Raw genomic sequence first — 22,587 nt, forward strand, 5'->3', positions numbered from 1 at the left:
GAGGTTATCTAGGGTTTGGGTTGTGGTATTTCTTTATAACTGTCACCGGAATGGAAGTATATGTGCAGAAATGTATATAGTCAGTTATGGCAGTGACCGTGTTGTTCAAATTCATACATCTGTAAAAAAACAAACTGTAAAAACAACTTGTTGTGTAGACTATTTATTTGCAGAGCCCAGTGACTTAATGCAATCTTGAATTGTCCATGAGGTTGCCAGGCAACCAGCTGACAGAGCCTTCGATGTAATTTTTGAGATTTTGGAGAGTGGGCAGCAGGATAGCTCAGTTGGTAGAGCGGGCTACCACATATAGAGGTTTACTCCTCGATGCAGTGCGCTCGGGTTTGACTTTGACCTGCGGCCCTTTGCTGCTTGTCATTCCCCCTCTCTCTCCACGTTCATGTCTTTAGCTGTCCTTTCAAAATAAAGGCCAAACATGCCCACAAACAATCTTAAAAAAGGATAAAGTCTCAACATCCGCATCATGTCAATCTGTTTCATTATAGGAAGAGAATTTTTTAGTTGTTAGAATCCAATCTTTTCTCAGTGTGGCCCTCTACATAAAGTTGTTGCATACGATTTTGACTTGATGAAAGCACACAGTTTTCATGTTTTCTCTTTCTCGCTTCCAATTGTCTTCTTTCCATTCATATATGCATTATTCCTCTATTTTTCTAGAAACTTCTTTAACCCCTCCACTTTTGAAAAACGTATCTCACCATCTCACTTGCTCTTTGTCACCCTCACAATTTATTCCTTGCTACCATTTACTCTTTATTTAGTCTCTAGCTCTTATGTCTTATGATGTAACTCTTTTCTAGTACCGTAGTCTAAATCACCAACAGTTCATTTCCTGGATAACTGCCTCACATCCCGTGCCGTCGGATGCCCCTCACCTTCCACTCAGTGTGTCGCTGTTCTTAAACTCTGTTCACTTCGGGAAACAACAACAAACTTTGAGCTAGCAAACATGCTGAAAATGTTAAGTTTTGAAGAAAATTTGGATTGTGCAACCAGGCAGGCAAGCTTGGTTCCTTTGGTGAAGGATTGTATAAACTTACAAAGAATATGTTTACGGCATTTAACTGGGACGTTTCCGGACCAAATTGCTATGGACAAGAACACACTAAGAGCAAATCACATTTAGCTGTGTATCCAGCTAATTCATCTAGCTCACATTACTTCATAACAGTTAACTTCAATTTATATTGTATGTTGCATTTTCTTTTGCGGCGTCCAAACCAGACCATTTTGCAGAGCCACCGTCTCTGTGTCGATTATACAATTGTGTTTCACTTTAAAAAATGCAAAGAACCTAAGGCGTTTTATTTCTCCGATCTTGGAATGTATCTGTGGAGGAGCCAGACCTTACTCCACCGTGCTGTGGAGATACAATAAGTCTGCAATGCAAGACTTATCTAGTTATGCTCTTCCATCCTCGCTCTACTTTTTCTCTCTGTTTCATTTGTTCCATTCCTGCCATCCCTTCATAGTGAGCTCAGTGGAGGTTGCATTATTGATAAGCATCTCTATCTGTGGCATCTACTTCGCCTCTTACTCCCCCACACCCACTCTTTCTCTCTCCCCCTCCCTCCCTCAGTGTGAGCCTGGCCTGATGCAGCTTGGCAGGTACTTAGGCCAACATCAATCTTTCATACAAACACCACACACTCACACCCACGGAAAACCGTGCATACACATACAGCAGCTTTGCCAAAATGTTTGTGCATGGCGCGCACAGGAGCAGAGGGTGGCTCTGGGAGGGAGGAGTGTAAAAATAACTCGTTCTCCCCCCCCTGCCTCCCTTCTTATGTCTGTGATTCCAGATGCAGAAGAGACTTTGTCAAATGCTACTCTGCTGTGAAACCCTGATCTATTTTCAATGGGGCACTGCTTCAGATATGAAATGACAGGGCAAACAAGTAATGATTACCCCAAAGACGAGTAACAAAACCTCTCGCAGCATCTCACATGTAACACAGCCCTTCATTTCCATTTTTGCAGGTGCATTTAAGGGCTGTGAAATCAAGCGCCGGAAAATGTACCAAATGTACCAACTCCCCAGATGAAAATACTAGAATGACCTACATTCCAGCATATGTAATTTCTCTGTTTTACTGTCAACCCCAAGTTCCACAGAACAGGTCAGACAGGAAGGTACGCATAAAGAAAGTACAAACGGGTGTGATGCTGATGGACCTGTCAGAATGGCAACAGAAGCAAAGAGCGAGTTTCTCTGATGCTTTTATAAAGGGGATGACACCTGTTTGGTACAGTGAGCTGACAAACTTCACCAAAAATGCAAGCAATGATATGCAGGGCAGCACAGAGAGAGAGACAGAGAGACACACTCGCAAAGATGCAGGCACACACAGATGGAGAGAGCAAATCTTTTTTGTTGAGGCAGTCAGTGCATACACTATAAAAGAGCATAATCACATAGTGTAGCCTATTAGAGTGAAACATCACAGCTGCCACTTTCTTCTTGTGTTTGTATGGGAGCATGTGAAATATGTAGCAATTTCAGGTAAACCCAGTGGTCTGGGACGAGATGGTTGCACTAAGCCTGATAATCTGGGACATATAGCATTTTACAGACAGAAAACGTCCTGGTCTAATTAAAGGAATACCATGTCGGCTTAAAAGGTTTTGTTTTGTTTTGTTTATTGGTATTTATTCAACTTGACGAGTTCAAGTCTCTCGGTTTTTCTAAAATGGGTTGTAATAGCCTAGCTAGCATTTCCTCTTGCAACCAAAAAGAAAAGGTAGGCTAATTTAAAAATAGGTAAAACGTGTTTTGATTCAAGGTGATGTTTTACATCACGTTTGAAAATGCATGGACTTGCTTAAACTTTTGTTTACTTCCATTGTCCAGAATAGCATCAATATTACTGCGGCTGATGCAACCAGCTGCTCTCATAAGATACTGGTAGGCTACTCCACATGTACTTCCACCTGGAACAGCTGCGAACCCTCACACCTAAACAGGATAAGCCAACTTTTTTCATAAGAGAATCATAGCCTCAGATTTGGAAGAATAAACCCTCATTCTAGTTCTTGCTGCTGCTCAGACACAACAACATGCTCACAGCAGAGTGCTGCACAGTGGAGGTAGCAGGCGAAGGAGGCTTGAGAAACAGCATGATGAATATCAGGAACAACACCTTAATGTCTCAAAGTCTTATCTGGCTCTGTAACGATGCGAATTCTAACTGAAAATTGCCGCAAATCACCAATAAACACGAAAAACATACCGTTTCCACTTCACTTAATGGCATGTCTGTGACGTTGTCTATGAAAAAACCTATTTATGTCCGCTGCTATTTTAAAAGTTTGATCATTTATGTGAATATTGTTGCGCATCTTTCACACACTAATAATTTAATTCGCAAACTGCTTAACCTCTGTTAAACATGAGGATTTGCAGCCATCCTGTGTATGTCCCATGGATAAAATATCTTACAGTGCAACAAAAAAATCGACACGGGGAAATGCAATAGCGTATGTGTGTGTAGTTACGGAGGCTCGGCATCCTGAACGCCATGTACAGGATGCGAGACGCACGGATCCATCTCCCCATGAACAAACCGTGATTGATACCGTGGATGATTTGTAGGCCATGTAGTGAACAAGGTGGACCCTGTCCACCCAACACTGGGCCGTCTGGACTGTCTTGATTGTGCACATATTTCTGTTACCGTAGTACTATTTACTAGTTTATCATTTCATCCATGCGTTGGGCAGAGGATCCGTGCGCACTGTCACCTGCCGTGGAGACGCTGTCCCCACTAACCTCTCCTCCTCTGAGTCAGTTCTCCCTCGCGCTGGACTCAGTTTCACTGAGCATAATAGCACTTAGAAAATGAATGGCATTACATCAGTGAGTTCAAACTGCTCATTGTGCGTAATGTGGACTGACACTTAGATGCATTTTGTTCTCTATCTGGTGGCTCTATCTTCGACATTAGACTTTTTCTTTTTAAATTTCTGCCACGGTTCGGTCACTCTGGGCATTTTCTTTTATCGCATATCCGAGATGACAAACCTCCAAACAGAACATTTTTTCTCACCTAGGCGATCAGCACATCCGTCATAATGAGTTTTTTTCCGTCCCCAGCGGGATAACCCGTAGTGATTGGACAAATGACGTCGGGGGCGCATTCAGTCATTTCCATATTATGGGAGGAGGCGAGGCGGGGTCTGTGGCTCGTTCCCGTGCACTCAACTTCATGTTGATTGTGATGTATAAAGGAAAGGTGTGCAGGACCTGGCGTACGCCCGGTTTTATATGTGAATATTTCAGTGCGTAGATACTTTTCATGTTTTGGCTGTATGCCATCTTATAGTATTAAAGCTGCACAATCTTTTATACATGAGGCCCCTGGGCTAAAAAGGTTTGTACCGTGGCAATCTTAGGCTTGCAAACCCTCCAGTAATCTGCGCAGACCTTTTACAGGATGGCTTAGTAATATGATTTCATGATAATTACGTCTGACTCCCCATGCACCCTTTTTGAAAATCTGGACAACCAACACCATAAGACACTGATAACCAATGTCCATACTAGATTGCAATGGCACATCAACCACGAAACAGTCAGTGGGTGCCGCCATCATGGACCTATTGCACTTGACTGGAACTTGACTCCTGCATTAACCTCTAAAGGGATTTGGCCCTCCAGACTCTTCAAACACTGCCTTCTGCATGTAATGCAGGATCACAGGGCTTAGGAGCTGCTCAGGGTTTTTGACCATGTTCCCAGTTGAGGTCAGGACATTTGCGCGCCTGCTGAGCCCGGCCGGGTCGATGAGGACCTCTTGACGAGATGCTGGCTGGCCAAGAAAACAGTGCATCAGTGCAGTGCATAAAACACACAGTCAAACATGGTGGTTAAAATACTCAGATGTGGAGATGTTTTGCCTATTGCCCAAAATTCTTCTTTTCAAGGTAGGCATACTTGATTTCCAGGAGTGATGACTTAATCATTTTTAGGTGACTGCCAAAAAAAACAATTATTACTATCATGGGCATTGTTCCTGCCACTGTTCACTGCTTCCGGTCTGTTGCACTTATCTTTTTATTGTGGTTGTTTAATCTCTTCTCTCTGATTCCTTATGTATTTGTTCCTCACCAACCATTCTTTCCAGCACATTTTCCTTTATTCCTTCACTAATATCCCTTTCTTTTTTTACCTATTACTGACAATTTTTCTCTCTCTTTCTTTCTTTCTTTCTTTCTCTTTCTCTCTCTCTCTCTCTCTCTCTCTCTCTCTTTCTCTCTCTCGCAAAAGCTTTCAGCAACTTAACTAAATCTGACCCCGACCCAGCCCTCATGGCATCTCTTTGTGGCTCTGCTGCGCTGCAATTAGGAGTTGGGTTTCATTACACTGAGGAAAGGGTTGCTACATGGATAGATGGAGTTAAAGAGGGATGGAAGGCACCGGGGGATAGAAGATAAGGACAATTTTATACAGTGGCTGGATGTGTTGAGGAAACGGGGAGAAGCAGGCTGATAAGAGAAAAGAAGAAGCTTGGAAGAGACAGTTGCAAGTAGATAGCAGATTGTTGGCGTAACAATACAGTGAACGCAATAAACCACAGGGCATTAATTTATGGCTCCGTTCAATCATGCCAGAAACCCTGCGTACGATTTTAGAATGCTGATTCAACATTACCACCTTGCCGAGGGCATTTCAATCAAACCATAACCTGAGTGAAAAAGAGATCTGGGGTCAGACACAGAGTCACCGAGAAGACAAGTTTAGCAACAGAGAAAAAGAGCTGAGATCTTTGTTAGTTCCTGCCTTTGTCTTGAGATCAACCATCACTCTCTACTTGGACCTGTTCTTTTTCAAATCACACTGTTTACGTCTGTTTGCAACCCAGACACTCTTTGTTTATGGTTAAGTCTGTCATTATATCTGACATTAAGTCTGACATTGTTTGCGCCTCCACTCCTTGGTTCAATGTTTCTTCATTGCTTTCACCAGTCTTTCACAGCTGTTAGGTATAAACCCTTTTTTATGAATCTGGTAAAGTTAGCTAAAAATTGATCTCTCATCTCTTTTTATCCCCCCCGCTTCTTATTCTGCCTACTTTACTACTCTATTCATATACTGTATGTCTTTCCCTTTGTACTTCTCTCTGTAGTCAGCTGTGTGTCCCTGCATTTATTCAACCACTCCTGTTACTATGTTGAGTTTCCTTTATCGGCTTGCGACATAACAGACAGCCGGTGTACAAATTATTCCACTGTAGCCTGCTGTGGTAGCATTTCTTCTACCCTCACTACTCAAACATACAATCTGCTACATGCTGGATGGAAGATTGGACAGGTATAATATCTATGTACGTATAGTTGTGCAGTCTCACATCAAAAGTTTTGGAAAACAGCCATTTTTAAAAACATCATTAACCAGCCATTCATTGCATTTTTGTACTTGAGGGAAAAACGAGTGTGATCAGGAACAGGGCGAATATTGGATGTATGCACATGGGGAAATGGCATGTGTATCATCATTTCACCAAAGGCTGGGCATGCTTTAAAAAGCTCTGATATGGAGAAAGCTGTAGATTTGCTTTATTTTACTGTGGCATAAAGCAGAGGTCAGTGATATTATACTGTTCTTCTACAGCTAAGTGGGTCCCAAATTCATCAGAGACCAACGATTATCTTGCAGTATCTTCACAATTTTGCCTTTGCTATTTGGGTTAACAGCATGGCCATAATGTGGTGTCTTAGAAACTATCACAATGTAATGTATTCTTCTACTCTGTCTATCCTCCCCCAGTCTTTTTCTATAATGGCTGATGATCACAATACAGTAGAAATCTCTTTCTGAAGGTGGATCAGAAACTCCCTTCTTTATGCCAAGTGTATATGTATATATGTGTGTAAATGTCAAGGGTGTGGAACATCTCTCTGTCAGTGATCCTGTCAATCAAATGTGAAGTAGTTACAACAAAAACAATATAAGCCAATCAAGGACTGCATGAACTGGATTTCATTTGCCTGACCTGTCTCTTACAGCATGAATGCATCATCACAGTCATACCCAAAGCTTAACTTTGTGTCCATCTGATATGTTCAGTAATTTTGTATAGCACATCATGAGGAGATCTCTAATGTGGTCAGTCTCAGTGTCTCAATTATCAGACAGAACCAGTCATTCAAGAGCAGAGCACATTATGGTCCATCTAATCTTAAACACCAGATAGCCTGCATCTCCCCACATAAAGGTGGCAAGGTATGAACGCCATTATGACCACTCTTACTTTACCTTACCATGAAAGAAAATCATCTATTCTTAAACATGAAATTACATTTCCATACTATAATTAATAACATAACGTAACCATTTGCAACTCATTGGCTACTAGTCAAATGACGTTAGAATATAAAGCCACACTATTTACCCAATTGCAAATGTAGATTGGTGGCCTTCATTTTCACATTATCAATATTTTAATTTTGAGGATACAAATTTAAGTCAATGCTTGTGACACAGTGTCCGTAAGCATCGCAGACAGGCCAACTATTGAGCTTGGAAATACTAGGAGTCCCGATGTACTTGTGTGGACATTTTAGCAGCTGCAGCGAGAGTAGCATTTTACATTTTAAATACTAATTAATAATAGCTTACTCATTCCTGCAGCATCCAACTAAAAAATCCCTGTGCTGCCATAATGGTGGTGCCCGACCATAGCAATGGGAGTCCCACAGAAATCCAGAAAGCTTCTTGACACCTGTCATGACATCACATGTGTGTGTTTCACGTGTGTGTCTGCCTGTGTGTGTGTGACTGACAGAAGCTTGGGGTTGGAGCATGATAGTGTGTTCTGTATTAAGCAGCACCACACATATATTCTACAGTGGCTTAGGTTACCATTTAAAGTTTATAACATAAAGTGGATGTGAAATACATTCCGGGATGCAAGGTTGACATGCTAGTTGTATTATTTTAACAGGATGTTAAATGTTTGACTATGCAAAAAAACACTGAATTATACAACAAATGCAAAACCAAGATGCATTACACGTGCATACACCCACACAAATACATAAAAACAAAGCAAGAGAGCAAGAGTTAAAAATTTGAATATTTTCAGTTATAGACTGAAAATATTCAGTCTATAACCTGTTCAACAACAATGAGAGGGGAATACTGGAAGAAAGAAATTTGTTTTTAGTAGTTTACTACCCGCCTTTCTCTGATCTACCATCAAACACACATATTTGATACCTAAGCTTTATGGTCTAGCAAGCGTCTATCAGATCTACAATCAGGATTAGAAATGAGTCCTTTTGTGGCCGGGTTGGCTCAGCTGGCAGAGCTGGCACACATGCACTTAGAGGTTTATGCGTCGATGCAGACGTCCAGGGTTCAAGTCCAACCTTTGACCTTTTCCTGCATGTCTTCCCCCTCTCTTTTCCCCCCTTTCTCACCTAGCAGTCTTGTCCATTAAAGGCGGAAAAGCCCCATAAAATAATCTCAAGGAAGAAATGAGTCCCTTTCATACACAAGCACAATATGTGGGTGACTCATAATACTGATTTACTAAAGATCAGCATCAAATCCTTTTGGATTCTGAACACTTTGGTACTTGAGATGTTCCACAGATTTGTGTTTGCTCTCAAAGAAAAGGGAACTACAAGGCAGTCTGTTGGGCTTAGTTTATAAAAAGATCAGATATGATATAGAGGTCCTGGGTTCAAATGCACAGCAGAGGAGCAACATCATTTGCAACATTAAATATTTATAGATTCAAGGTTTCCTGAAAAATGAATGACAATGGCATTGTGAGGACTAATTTATTGTTTATATGTAACATGCCTAAAGTTTCAGTTTAGAGAAGTTTGTGTAAAATATGACCTTTATCTATGGCGATAATTTACATTTGGGTAACATTTGATCATTTCACATCAGCCATCAACCAGGTAAAGCTGAGGCTGATGGTTAATTTGGTCACTAGTTTTTGAGTCATCGTGCATCAGCAAAGGTTTTGTTCCAGTTTTGAGTTTTGACCATTTATAGGGATGAGTCGGGACCACGGCTGTCTACTCTGTTTCGAATTTCACGGCAATCCATCAAGTAGTTTTCAAGACATTTTTAAACTCTAGAACGACAAACCAAGTGACCCCTAACGCTGTTGTAGTAAGAGCCACATTACTAGCGTAGCTACTGCATGCATGTAGTAATGCATTTTAAACCAAAGCTCCAATAAAGAGGCATATGTTTCATTCCATTTTGGTGTTGAGCCAACAGGGTAAGACAATTGGTATTCAACAACTCCAAAGCTACAAACGATCAAAAAAAGCTTTTGATGTCTCTTTTTCCTCAACGGCATACTTTGTTCATTACCTGCTCCCCTGTCTTTTCTTTTTAGTATGATTTATTTATGGGATTTTGAACATAACAGATACATCGTTCACCTCATCTATAGAATGAAACCAATACAGAGAGTCAATCTGTGACACAAGGTATTAACAGGTATATGAGTTACACCCAGTTCCCACCCCGCCCCCTCACCCACAAAGAGACATCATTGAGGTTAAATGAAATAGGGTAATACCTGCTCCCCTTTAAAGAAATACAATGTGTTACCTCGGACATGGACTTTAATACTCGAGGTCTTAGTACGTTCTAGGAGCATCCCTGTGAGGTTTATTCAGTTTTTCCATTCATCTCCCAATACTCATAATTATGGTCAAGGATTGAATGGATAATGTCACCAGCACACTCCCTAACTGTAACTGTAGGGTTTATGGTAAACCAACTGATAGCTGCCTTTGGGCCAATGCTGACCTCTTTGATGTAAAGAAAGAGCCACAAGAATAGCGGCCATATGTGTACACTATAGTGTGCGTACATGTGTGTAGAAGTGTGATGTCTCGAGACCGCTGCATGATGCATGCACTCAGAAATCTATTTAGTTGCTAACCTGCATCTCTTATGTAAAAGCAGAGCACTTCAGTATACATTTCTAGTAATGATTGAATTTGCACAATAGTGTAATTCTAATTGTGTTATCAAGTTTCTCACTCTAAGCTGAAGTACTCCAATTTTACCAGTGGGTGAAAATAATTTCACATGCTTTTGATTATGACAACCTATACAATACCTTAATGATTTCATTACTCTATTCACTGGGGTGGTTTGTAACTGTTCGCCCACATGCTCAGTATCTGCATTGTCTCACCCACTCACAAATGGTTCAGGTGCTGGTGGGAAGGTAGAAAGGCTACAGTTTTGAGTAGATCACGCAATAGTGCCGCTTACACACAGGCATAAAGCACCTCTGACAAAGACACACACACACACGCACACACTTCCCATGCATGTTATAATTACTTGGATGATGATTATTTTAGCAGTTGCAGTAAATAACAGATCATTGGCATACTAAGTATGTTATGTTACTCTATGATTTTAAAACGAATCATAAAAAGAATAGTGTAAATTCAAGTCTGAGACTATAGTCTACAAGTGTTCCTCTCCACCTCACAGATAACTGCAATATTCCCCAGTTATTGACCAGGTTCTGCTCCGTGGCATCTATACTGTAGCTACCATCACCACTTAAATGTAAGGACCCACACACCCATTAACACTTATAATGAATACACGGGCCTGTCTGGAAGCAGAGATGCGTTTGATCGCTCTTCACCGACTCACCTGCTCGTTCGTTGCCAGCTCTTTCTCCAGCTGTCGGTGTTTGTTGTGCCACACCAAATAGTGAATAGGATAACGACTCTTCTCCGGAGTTTTCTTAGCAGAAATCATCCTCGGATCATAGTTTGTCTCTTCCTTTTTTGTCACTGTGGATTTTAAGTCTACTTTGTTATTAATTTATGCTATAATCAAACCTATTATCATTGATCGGCGGCGATGTCCAACGGCGTATAAAGGCAACCTTACGCCTCAGAAATAGTAAAGGATTCTCTGCTTAGAACAAACCGCAAAGACCTGTATTTTTTTTTTCAGAAATAATGCTCGTTTTATTGTCTCCGTAAGGCTACACCTTCATTTCTTAACCACCCGTTCCTCCACCTCTTGCATCCCTCTCTGGTTCTCCCCTGCCCACTCTAACACATCTATCCTCCTTCTTTCCTCCCATCCGGTGGTGACTGAGAAAGATGCATCGACAAGCTGCAATGAAATGTGCGCACACTCAGCCAATCCGCTGTCAGTGTGGTGTTGTGATAAAGCCCCCTGAATAAGAGAAATTATAAACAAATGGTTTTAAGGAAACTAGCATATAGGCTAGTTATACTGTAGATCTAGCTTAAAAAAAATGAATGAAACTGTTTACACTGACTGGAAAATGTAGGCGCCAATTCAGAATTAAAATGCACCAATTAAAGTCTAAATCAAGTCTAATCTTTACTTCTTTCGTTTTTGTTCCACATGTTATGCTGTTTAAATTTTTATTGTTTTCAGTTCAAATCTATATTTTGTATTTGACAATTACTTACATAGTTTTTTGTTTTACATTTGAATTTGTGTGTTGAAACTGTATGACAGATTTAAATTAAAAAAACTGTCAAGAATATAAAAAGCATATAATAATAATAATAATAATAATAATAATAATAATAATAATAACAATAATAACAATAATAAAAAGGAACATAAACATGGTCCACATTTCTGTTAAATATATTTTATCTGATACAGCTTCCACATTACCAGCTATCATTTAAATATTCATATTAAGTATATTAAAACAATAATAATAATCTATGTCTTACTTTTTTTGATTTGTCTGTGAAATCTACCTTATGAATGACTGGGTTATTTTTGCGCCCTCACCCGTTTCTGTCCCTCCATAGGTAGGCTGCAGGGATGTTGGGTGTGTGTGCGGAAACTGACAGGTAGAGAGCTGCCGTCTCTTGGTGAGTTGAAGCCAATGCAGCGAAAATATTTAGTAAATATTCCAATATTCATTGGAATCATCGGTTCATACAAACAGTTGGATTAACTATGTTCTCATAACTTTGCGCCAGACTTGAGTTCAGTAACGTTAGTGGACGTGGGTGAAGGCACCGCAGGCAAACGGGAAATTCAACTCAGCTGGCCGGGAAAACCGATCGCACCACCCGGCTTCCGGGGATTCAGGGGCCGCATCGGTTGACTGCAGACGTCGGTCGGTAGCTCTTGGGAGTTACACATCATCTACATCATCGCCGACATCCACCTCTCGGTTTCAGCGACGTTCAAGATGTCAAGAAAGCTTCAAAGGACGGAAGTCTGCGCGGACTGCAGTGCGCCAGGTAAGGGAAGAGGAAATAAATCAAAAATAGACCACTATACTAAAACAATACTTCGGGAGGGCGACATAGTCGGGCAACAGAGCCGACGCTTCTGTCACTGTCAGCGGGTACGCAGAGCAGGAAAACGGCCAGGGCTTCCAAGCATCGCTTAGGCCCAAAATAAACAGTGAAAAATAGGCGTGTATCACAACGGGAAAATCTTTGGCTAATAGCTGCTCAACGTTAATTGAGCAGTTTGATATGTATAGTTATTTGACCAGGACCAAATGCGACTCACATCAGTTTTTCTGCTGCAGCGGTCTGAGTGGCACATTTATGTCGCTTCCTGCTTGAGAGAGGTTTGTTTTGATTTTCGTGACCGGCCGTGACATACTTCTTAAAGCGTTAGCTTAGCCTGGCTAACAAGCAGGCGATTTGGACTCACTGCGTTGCTGAATATTGTTACACATTTAGCTTTGATTTACACCCAATATACTGACATAAGTTATTATGATAATATTTGAAAGCAATTGGGGCATTCCGAGCTCTAGCCTATGGCGTTTTGAGAATGTTTACCCGGCTAAAGTTGCTAGCTTAGCTACAACGGTAGCTAGTCTAGCTAACTTTTGCTAAACGGCAAGTTATTGCTAAAGCCGATTCAGCTAACCCGTCAGCTACAATTTACTCGTTTTAAAGAAATCTGACTAGATTTTGTTAGTATCCATGGACTATCGGAAAGCCCTGAAAGAGCTAACCTACTTGAGTGAACGTTTCTATATAGTATAGCTAGTCATTTATTTCACGGTATTGTTTAGTCTCCTGCACAGTTTAGAAATTCAATTGTCACTTAACGCTATGAGAATTTACAGGAGCAAAATCATTTGAAAGCCATACAGTGGAATATTTATCAGTTGGAAGAATAAAAAAGGCATGACCACTCAATGAACACCTATCATTACAAATGTATGTTTGTAGGTTACTCTTAACTCTTCTGCCCCCATCTGCGTTTAAAAGTTAGATTAAAGTAGGCTTGGGTTAATGGAAAATCAACCTTTATATCGCCTCCTTATACAGGCAGGCTTTTGTCTGTATACTTTAGTTTTCTCGCATGCCCTCATATCTAGTTTGAAGCACTTGATTATTTGTATGTGTCTCGCTTGCGTTCATTCATGTGTACATGACAACAGCTGTCCTCTTCACAGCTGCTCCCCCTGATAGCTTTGTGTGTGTGTGTGTGTGTGTGTGTGTGTGTGTGTGTATATATCTCTGTGCATGCAAAACTGTCTTCATCTTTAGGGTCCTACTGCTCAGTGTTTAAATTTTTGCTGGCTTCACCTGCCTTCTGCTTTATGACTTGAACCTATTCCCTGCTACTACTATACACATACCCTCCTGCTGTCTGTCCTCTTTCCCCCTCACTTACGTTTCCCTTCATAATCTGACCTAACTAACCAACCCCCGTTGAACTTGTTTCCTTGAATGGCATAACAATTCACAGTGCAATTTAGGTTTTTTTTCATAATGTTGGTTAACTTGTTTTTGTTGGTGTACCTGTTAATAGCTGTTTATTTCTTATTCTATCATCAGCTCTTTACATGTTACTTCTCACATGTTACTTCATGTTACTTAAGGATGTTCCTTAAGATAACATGCACAGGCACGCAGTGCGTTCTGCAAAATGCTGACCTAGCCACTGGTGACAGCCACCTCCCTTCTACCCAGCTTTGTGTCATACTAGGGGATAACTCAATGGCATGGCTACAAAAGAACGACTGATACTCCTAGTCTAAGCCAAACCTCAGGAGCCTTTAATCTCACGCCGTGGCAATATGCACAGTTTATGGCAACAATGAATCATGTTGTCATGATAGTAAACACTTTATTGAGAACGGATGTAAGTGTATAAGAAACGGAGACGTGTGAACACATTTAGAGCAGTTTAACACTGGCATCCAATTCATTAATTATATTATGTTAAGGGTTTCAGTTGATGTTGGGATCAGTGAATGGTCGAATGTAAACATTAGAGAAAATAATAACTGTTAATGGTGCTCCGATCAGGATTTTTGGCACCGATCACCAATTGCTGGTGATTGCTGGTGGGAATTGTCAACTGTTTACTTTTATTGACAGGAAACGTTCAACATTCTACTTCCTCTGTTAGAAACACACCTTAAACTGCTTAATAAGCCTTATTTTGAAATAAATTTCAAAAAAACTTAATAAAACTTCATTTACACAAACTTAAAGTGTACCTAGAGCAAAGAAAACAAAATCACATATATTGGGATGTCGAGACAAAAAGGCATGAGGTGTAAAGTATTTTAGGCTCGTCTTCCTGCTGTAATGAACTGAAAATAGAAGCCATGACGTAACAGTCCCACATGTTTAGAGAATATATCAGTAATTGTTCAGCTTTTTGGCCTAGCTCAAAATCTTAAAAATGTCCTTTCAATCACTGCAGACATTTTTTCAGTAGTAGTAACAATTTTTCTCACGAGTAGTGCATCATCTGATCGGCCCATCTGTTCGGCCTTTACGTAGACCACCGTTCAAACTATTTAACACATTTATCGGCCGATAACCATCAGTGACCGATCAGTCGGAGCACCCTTAATAACTGTGTATGAATTGCAATCAACCTACTAGTAGTGACTTGGGCCAGCATGTGGACCTACATGTTGCTCCTGGATATTACAACTCTAGTGTAAAATATGATTTGTTTTAGTGTAGAAACTTACCAGTTATAAGTCAAATTATGTAAATGCAATCCACAGTTAGTGTTTGGTTCAGAGTTTTCCAGACTTTAAATGTTATCGTAGCATGTATACTCATTGTAGTACATGCTTTTATGCAAGCTTAAATGGCAGCTATAAAAACAAATGTCAATTTTGTATTGATCAATTAAGCCAGCTTTAGGCTAAATTATGTCATACCGCAGATGTTGCCAATACGCCCTGCAAATAGTCTTTTCAAGTCTAATAGCTTAATGGTGTAGCCTCATATTGATTCAGCGAGCCAAGTAGATAGTTTAGCCTGTGGGAGTTTATTTTTTTATTTATTACACAGATTAAGCAATTAAATTGATGTATTCCAGCTTGTAAAGCCTACAGGCAACTGTTCTAAGCAAGGCAACAGCTCTTATCAAAGCCATTTTGCATTTAGTGCTAATTTTTCTGCGGGAAAAAAGAATTAAAGCATGTCAGTTTATCTGATGATGGACTTTTATAGCACATTAATACCATAAACCCCCAGTTTTATCCCGGCCTAAGAGTGACTAATACAGACAGTAGATGTGTGTGTTTGTGAATGCATCATTTTAGAAAAAAGTGATATTCCACCCAGAATTCTGTACACCACTGCAATACCACACAGTCCCCGACTAAAACAAATACCACATTTTGGAAGCCTGTTCTGTCGTAAACTAGTAGATCTGACATTTGGCACAGCGAGTTACCTTGGTCTGGGATTAGAAAACATTAACATTTTAGTGATGTTTCCTTTATCTGAAATTGAAGAAAGGTCTTAAAATATTTAACATTTCCCTTTTCACATATTGCTGTAATATTATGACAACCATAAAGCCTAATATAATATGGTGAGACATCTTCAGTTAACTTGACTGTAGTTTCGCTTTGCCTGACCCTCCTCCAAAACACGCTGGAGGAGTGTCTGGCTACTCCCCCTACCATTTGGGGATGGGAAGAATGCATGGTCTTGTTTATTGGCATTTCTTTAAACCAATGACAATTGTCTTGGGCAGTGCTAAGCACCAGAGAAAAGCCACAGTGCCTCTGCAAAATAGGCTCGGAATGAACTTGTTTTGGTAGAAAGTGCATGTTTAAAAGTTGTTTTAGTCTTGCAACAGAAAACTCAGATTGGACAGATCTTCTAGCTAGCTGTCTGGATTTACCCTGCAGAGATCTGAGAAAAGGTTAACCACAGTCCTCATAACACAAAGGAAGCCCAAGGCAACGGATATCTGGCCGAAATGAGTGAAATCTGGCAGTTTCCTGATGACAACAGAGCAATTCCGGAAGTGTAACGTCAAGGATATAGACTACCACGACTCTGACTTGACTTTGACCTTCAGTCCTACTTACTGCACATTGTTTTCTGGAGTTTTGAACAACACTGAGATGACTGTTTAAAGTAGGCACATAATTAGAGGCCCCCATTGGTAAGCACTTTTGTGATATCAGGGCTCTTTGCATGCATTGGTTCATTAGTAAAAATGAATGGAGAATATTGGGCTGATGGGAGCTATAGTACAACCCACCATATGGAATATTCAGTGTGGCTATTATCCAGCTTTATCCAGGTTTTTGGTACCTCAACATAGCATCTTCCAACTGTAGCTAACACCATCTCTTGTTATGTCAAGGGCTGTGTAAATGTTCTTCATATAATCATATTGAGATATTCCTGTTAACATTGTTCCAAATACTGTAAAAGATTATAAGTAAAATATTCCAATTATTATTGCAACAGTTCTAATTGCTGACTCCCTACTGTGAGGAATATTATTTTCTGAAGATTACAGACAGAAGATTAGATTTATTACAAAGATGCATATCCGCTAAAGTGCAAGCTTGCTTTGCTAACAGTGTGCATTAAACAATACCGTATGCGTATATAGGATATTTGCACAATTTAAAAGACGTAGTACGGCAAAGAGGACTAAAATAAGCATATTTTTGACTTCACTGTAAAAATGAAAAGAGAAGAAAGAAAAGAAGCGGCATAAAATTGTCTTGACATTGAATTAAGCCTAGGCAGGGTAGCTGTTTAGGTTGAGCACAATCAATTCAATTCTATTAATAGTTTCAAATCATACTAACATAGACCCATCAATTCCCATGGCTCCTGTGGTAGTAAACTGTAATTTACATTTACATTATAATACTTGCATATTAATGAGTTTATTGTAATGAAAGTTGCAAAATTCCAGGATTCATCAATAGGACCTATTCAAATCGGACACTTTCCATGGGAATTAACAGGAATAATACAGAAATATGGAACGTAATCCATTAAATTGGCAAATAATTAATAATTTATGAAATTCATATAATGTGAAATGTGTCATGTAGTGAGTGAATTAATTAAAAGGTACTGTTAACAATTTGAACTAATAATGTGGGCTGTGTGCAAACTAAGTAAACAACTTACACTTACATTGTGCAGTAGTGTGGGCTGCACAGGTGAAGGGGGAATGCCCTTTGCATGCAGAGGGTTGTTATTTTACTGAATAGGATGCTGGCAAATTATCTTTACATGTGATAGAAGAGTATGCTGCTAAATGCAATCCATGTAAAAATTTCAGTTACAAGTTCGCCAATTTTCTGAGCTTAACTTCCCTTGGAAATGTCTGACCCTTAACGTAATGCAGCCTGGACTAATGTCATCGTTGTGGTTAAGCACTTAAGTTTCACCACAACCCGAAAAGTCTTACCATCACGCACAGCATGTTTTAAAAGGCTTGTAATATTAATTATCTATTTCTTTTCCTTTCAGACCCGGGCTGGACCAGTATCAACCGAGGGGTTCTGATCTGTGATGAATGCTGTTCAGTCCACCGCAGCTTAGGTCGCCATATCTCCATAGTCAAGCACCTGAGGCACAGTGGATGGCCTCCCGCACTACTGCAGGTAAGGCTGAGAAATAACAAATGAAGGCAAGGGAAATCAGTTAAATAAAATGCAGTACCTGAGGCCCAGAATACTTACTAATATTGTAAAAGTAATGCAAACCATGGTGGTACAGAAATCTGACTTAGCACTGAGGATGCAAACTCATTCCATAGCTTTTCCATCTGTGTTTCTATCAAAAAAAGTTTGTATTTTGTCTGTTTATGTTCAATTATATGCATATCCATCAGTTTGCACACATTCTTTTCAGTTTTTTTTATAATAATAGCAATATATTTAAAACATGGAAATACAATATTGCCTTAGGGTTGCAAGACTTTACTCACCAGAATGTTCTTCTAGGTTTCCTGCATTGTGGTCAACCATCACTGAGTCACTGCTGCGTTTGTGTGTTTCAGATGGTTCAGACGTTGGCCAGTAACGGGGCCAACTCCATATGGGAACACAGCCTCCTGGACCCTGCTCAGGTACAGAGCGGTCGTAGGAAACCCAACCCCCAAGACAAAGTCCAGTAAGTATACTCCCTGCAGGCTCAACATACACAGAACTAACACAAATCTTCCACCAATCACCGCTGCTGGGGCAGATTATTGCCCCTGCTGCACAGGAACATGATACAACCTTTTCTGGACATAATTGTCGTTTGCTGTAGTGAAGAGCAATTGCACCCAGTAAACAGTGTCCTTATAGTCATTAATCACCTTCTTAATGAATATTGCTCTGATCTCAGAGTGTTTTTGAAAGTATACATAAACAGGGTCTGTTTTAGACCTGTTGGAAATAAGTATCACCTAAAGGTGCAGAAAAGCGATTATCCGCAAAGATTGTCAATGTTTAAACTCAACTGCCAAACAAATACAAGCCTAACTATAGTCGCTGCGTGCTTACGGCAGAGATTACTTGCAATCTTGGCAGCCAATATTGTTAAATTCTACCTTACTTCGGGTTACATTACTGCTGAGACACATCTGGTTGTGTAATATTTGGTTTATAAGCCGTTATTGGTGTTTTTCACGGTACAACATCCTGTTGCAGCCACCAACTGTATGGAGACAGAAACAACAGGAACGCTGATATGGAAAGCTGACCAATCAGAGCAGACTGGGCTTTTTCGGGAGGGGGACTTAACGAGACAGACGCTCCAACAGAGCGTCTCATACAGAGGGTGAATACAGGTGCAGCAGCCATGGGTAGTATGTTTTAGTAGAAACACAAAGTACGTTTTAGGAGAAACACAAACTACGTAGTATGAACCTAATAAATGCTGTAGACAATAAATGGTCCCCTTTTATTTGCTGTTTCACAAAAGTGTAGAAGCACATTGTGTACATTCTCTTAAGATTTACTGGACGGTATGTTTTTAATGTCTTTGTAAAACAAGCAGGAAACCAGTGGTAACTAGAATCAAAAGGTGAAAAGTGAAATCAAAGCATGCACTGCTTTTCAGTCAAAATACAAATCTGCTTTAAATGTCCTGAGTTTTTCTGTGGTTTGAATTTTGTGAGGAGCAGTAGATCATACTGGTCAGTTCAACTGCAGTGTGTGGACTGGTAGCTGAAGACGTGGCAGTTCACCTCCTTTGCACTGCTTATGTGCCCTTGAGCAAATCACTGAACTCCTAACTGCTCTGATTGTGTGTGTGACTGTGAGTGAGTGAGTGAGTGAGTGAGAGGAATAACAACGGAGCAAAAAATGTTATCTCCCAAAAGGATTAATAATATTCTTCTTGTTAACGATCTTACCTTCTACTCCTGTGCAGTCCCACTAAGTCCGAGTTTATCAGAGCCAAATACCAGATGCTGGCCTTTGTGCACAAGCTGCCCTGCCGCGATGATGATGGCGTCACTACCAAGGACCTCAGTAAGGTGAGGGCTCAGGATTTCACTGCAGAGGGGTGGAGAATTTTAGCATAAGTAGCCTATACTGACATTGCAACATTGCTGAATTGCATGTGTAAGCAGAAAGGATGTTTTATTTAGATGTCACTGGAAGACATCACATTATGAAAATGTGCATGTACATTATACACACGCTCACACAAACACACAACCGTGCACACTGATAACACTTCCTGGCAGGAAGTGATCTAAATAAGACAGCAGGATGTAATAATGGCTACTAAGGTGATTCGGCCTGATTCTGTCTCTGCGTGATGTTTAATCTTGCCACCCCTGTCTTTTTCTCACTCTCTCTTTACCTCTCCTTTTTGTGTCTTCTTCAGCAACTTCATTCAAGTGTGCGGACGGGGAGTTTAGAGACGTGTCTTCGGCTCCTGTCCCTTGGTGCTCAAGCCAACTTCTTCCACCCGGTCAGGATAAATCTACTCCCTGACTCCATCTAGCAATTAGCCATGCTGTTTAGTTACTCTATAAATGCCAGGCCTCTTGTCCTGACTCTGTTTGTGTGTTTCTGTTTCTCCAGGAGAAAGGCACTACCCCACTTCATGTAGCAGCTAAGGCAGGCCAGATCTTGCAGGCTGAGCTGCTAGTGGTGTACGGTGCAGACCCGGGAGCACCTGACATTAACGGACGGACGCCCATGGACTACGCAAGGTACAAAACAGGAAAAACACACCTAATTAACAACACAGTTAACATTTAAATCATATCTCAAATAAAATCTGCTATGGGAGAATGGTGAAAATGATAAAAATGATTCAAAAAACGTCAAAAAATCAACAAGAAGGTAGAATTGTTTTTGTCTGCGTTCCAGGCAAGCGGGCCATATAGAGCTAGCAGAGCGGCTGGTAGAGTGTCAGTACGAACTGACGGACAGACTAGCCTTCTACCTTTGTGGGCGGCGCCCAGGTAATCCACTGCACTAGTTTGTTTGCACCTCACAAGTATAGCAGTTAACCTCAATGACAAAGCTTTTATCCAGTGCATGAAGTTTCCTCTCCTCTCATTTCCTCTCCTCAGATCATAAGAATGGCCATTATATCATTCCTCAAATGGCAGACAGGTATGGACCATGAGGTTTTTGTTTTGTATTAAAGTGGTTATGAGTGCTTTGCATTTGCGTGCGTGGTGTGGTTTGATTGCATGAAGTATCTTTGTTCATATTCTTGAACTTTCTTGACTTGTCATACTTGACATACTATGACTGCTTTATTTTATTGTGTCTCGCTGGCCTTAGTTAATACGATTGCAAATTAGTGTTCTGACCATATGGCGGCACCATAGTACATGAACTAGGGTTGGGGGTGTCCCCTGAATTGGCAGTTGACGATGTTTACAGTAAAACATTGCAATGGACGATGATATGTTTCTATTTTACTACATTTCTTTACATAAATATTTTTTTTCTACTACTATGGGCTAACAGTTAACACAGAAACGATCAGACCTACTGTACATACATTTAAATGCCCTCGGTAAATAGACAGTTTTACATTTACATTACATTACATTACATTTAGTCCAATGAGGGGAGAAAAGAAAGTGTGATAGCGTTTCATGTTAATGCACTTTCGTGCGTTAACGTGGGGGCGTGGTACGATGGTGGCTCTCCATCGTGAGGTCGGTCGGGCATCCTGATGAGCGTTTGCACAACCGTCATGAGTTAATTAAAGTAGATCTCTACAAAAGCTGTTTTTTCAGTGTAAATTATCTAAGCTAATACAGGTACGGACAATAATTTAGATACTTGAGGTGTGCTTGGTTTTATTTATCCCAAACTGCACGTTTGATTTGAGAGGTGGCGAAGTGCACAGTCTGTTTATGATACATCAAGTTCAGTATTACTGATGTGGCTCAGCTTTTTCCAAATATTTGTGCTGGTTTACTCCAGAGAGTCAGAAGTACCTTAAAAATCACACCCACAAATGTTAAGCGGTGCACCTCAGAATCTTATTTCTGAGCTGCCATCTAACTCCACTTGCATCTGTTCTGTTCTGGTAAATTGATAATAACAATTAAAGCTGTTTTGATATGGCTTCTCTACCCCTCCTTCTGTCTGTTTCTTTCTTTTTCTCACTCGTCTTCTGTTCTCTCCATTTCGCTGCGCTTGGTGGAGCCAGAGCTCGTCCTAAGTGCCCAACACAGAGGTATCTTTACTTTCCTTGTTCCTTTTTTCATTCCTTTCATTTTCTTCATTCCTATCCCCTCTGTCTGCTACCCCATCTTTTGTACATTTCCCTGTTGTAAACAACAACATGCCTTTCTCTTCTTTAGTGGTTTGAAAGGGGGGAAATTGTTAGACCTTAGACTGTTATCACCAGGAAATAGAGCTGTACTGCTAGTTCTGAGGGGGAAAAGCTACAGTGGTAAGGAAATAGTGTCAATAGGCCTCCTGCAGTACTGTAAGTAAGGTGATGATGTGCACAGGGGAATCACACCAGTCATACCAATAGTATTCACATTGTACACTAGCATATGTCCTCAGTGGCTGCAAAGAAAACAGTTTGTTCTGAAATAAGTCTTTCTAAAATAAAATTTCAGATATTAGGACAACTGCTGTTTTACAGTTTAACACTGAGTGTACAGCAACATATAGTTAGAAAGTAACACTTTGACTGTGAATATGTGCTGATATTTTTCTGTCCAGCTGGAGCTTGTAAAATATACAGATATACCCTGTCCCTGGGACTGGACAGAGAGTTGCTCTCTGTGTTATTTGTCTCCAAGTCACCATTACATCCAGCCCTTTTGACTTGACACTCAACGCATCCCACCCTAAATGTGCC

General features: G+C 40.4%; 2 protein-coding genes and 1 long non-coding RNA gene across 5 annotated transcripts in view; 1 reads left to right on the plus strand and 2 right to left on the minus strand.

The window, feature by feature from the left end:
• Positions 1 to 11,119, minus strand: part of ankrd13b (ankyrin repeat domain 13B) — a 36,368-nt gene extending 25,249 nt beyond the window's left edge. Inside the window, exon 1 of the mRNA XM_034868036.1 lies at positions 10,676 to 11,119. Within this exon, the coding sequence (XP_034723927.1) occupies positions 10,676 to 10,783 (108 nt within the window). The 5' untranslated portion in view covers positions 10,784 to 11,119. The remainder of the gene's footprint in view (positions 1 to 10,675) is intronic.
• LOC117942531 lies at positions 282 to 8,486 on the minus strand. Its single transcript, XR_004656148.1, has 3 exons — positions 8,343 to 8,486; positions 6,117 to 6,123; positions 282 to 300 (listed from the first exon to the last, which is right to left on the minus strand). It is a non-coding gene; the product is annotated as an uncharacterized LOC117942531 (long non-coding RNA).
• Positions 11,120 to 11,850: 731 nt separating the features above from the next.
• The window catches only part of git1 (G protein-coupled receptor kinase interacting ArfGAP 1), a 21,140-nt gene continuing 10,403 nt past the window's right edge, over positions 11,851 to 22,587 (plus strand). For 2 of the 3 annotated variants that reach the window (XM_034867911.1, XM_034867913.1), the window contains exons 1-9: positions 11,851 to 12,273; positions 17,770 to 17,903; positions 18,302 to 18,414; positions 19,663 to 19,768; positions 20,125 to 20,211; positions 20,325 to 20,455; positions 20,616 to 20,710; positions 20,822 to 20,864; positions 21,922 to 21,948. In XM_034867911.1, the coding sequence (XP_034723802.1) occupies positions 12,222 to 12,273; positions 17,770 to 17,903; positions 18,302 to 18,414; positions 19,663 to 19,768; positions 20,125 to 20,211; positions 20,325 to 20,455; positions 20,616 to 20,710; positions 20,822 to 20,864; positions 21,922 to 21,948 (788 nt within the window). In that variant the 5' untranslated portion in view covers positions 11,851 to 12,221. The remainder of the gene's footprint in view (positions 12,274 to 17,769; positions 17,904 to 18,301; positions 18,415 to 19,662; positions 19,769 to 20,124; positions 20,212 to 20,324; positions 20,456 to 20,615; positions 20,711 to 20,821; positions 20,865 to 21,921; positions 21,949 to 22,587) is intronic. The other variant, XM_034867912.1, reaches the window with a different exon arrangement.

The sequence above is a fragment of the Etheostoma cragini genome, chromosome 3, assembly GCF_013103735.1.
Source record: "Etheostoma cragini isolate CJK2018 chromosome 3, CSU_Ecrag_1.0, whole genome shotgun sequence".
NCBI lineage: Eukaryota > Metazoa > Chordata > Actinopteri > Perciformes > Percidae > Etheostoma > Etheostoma cragini.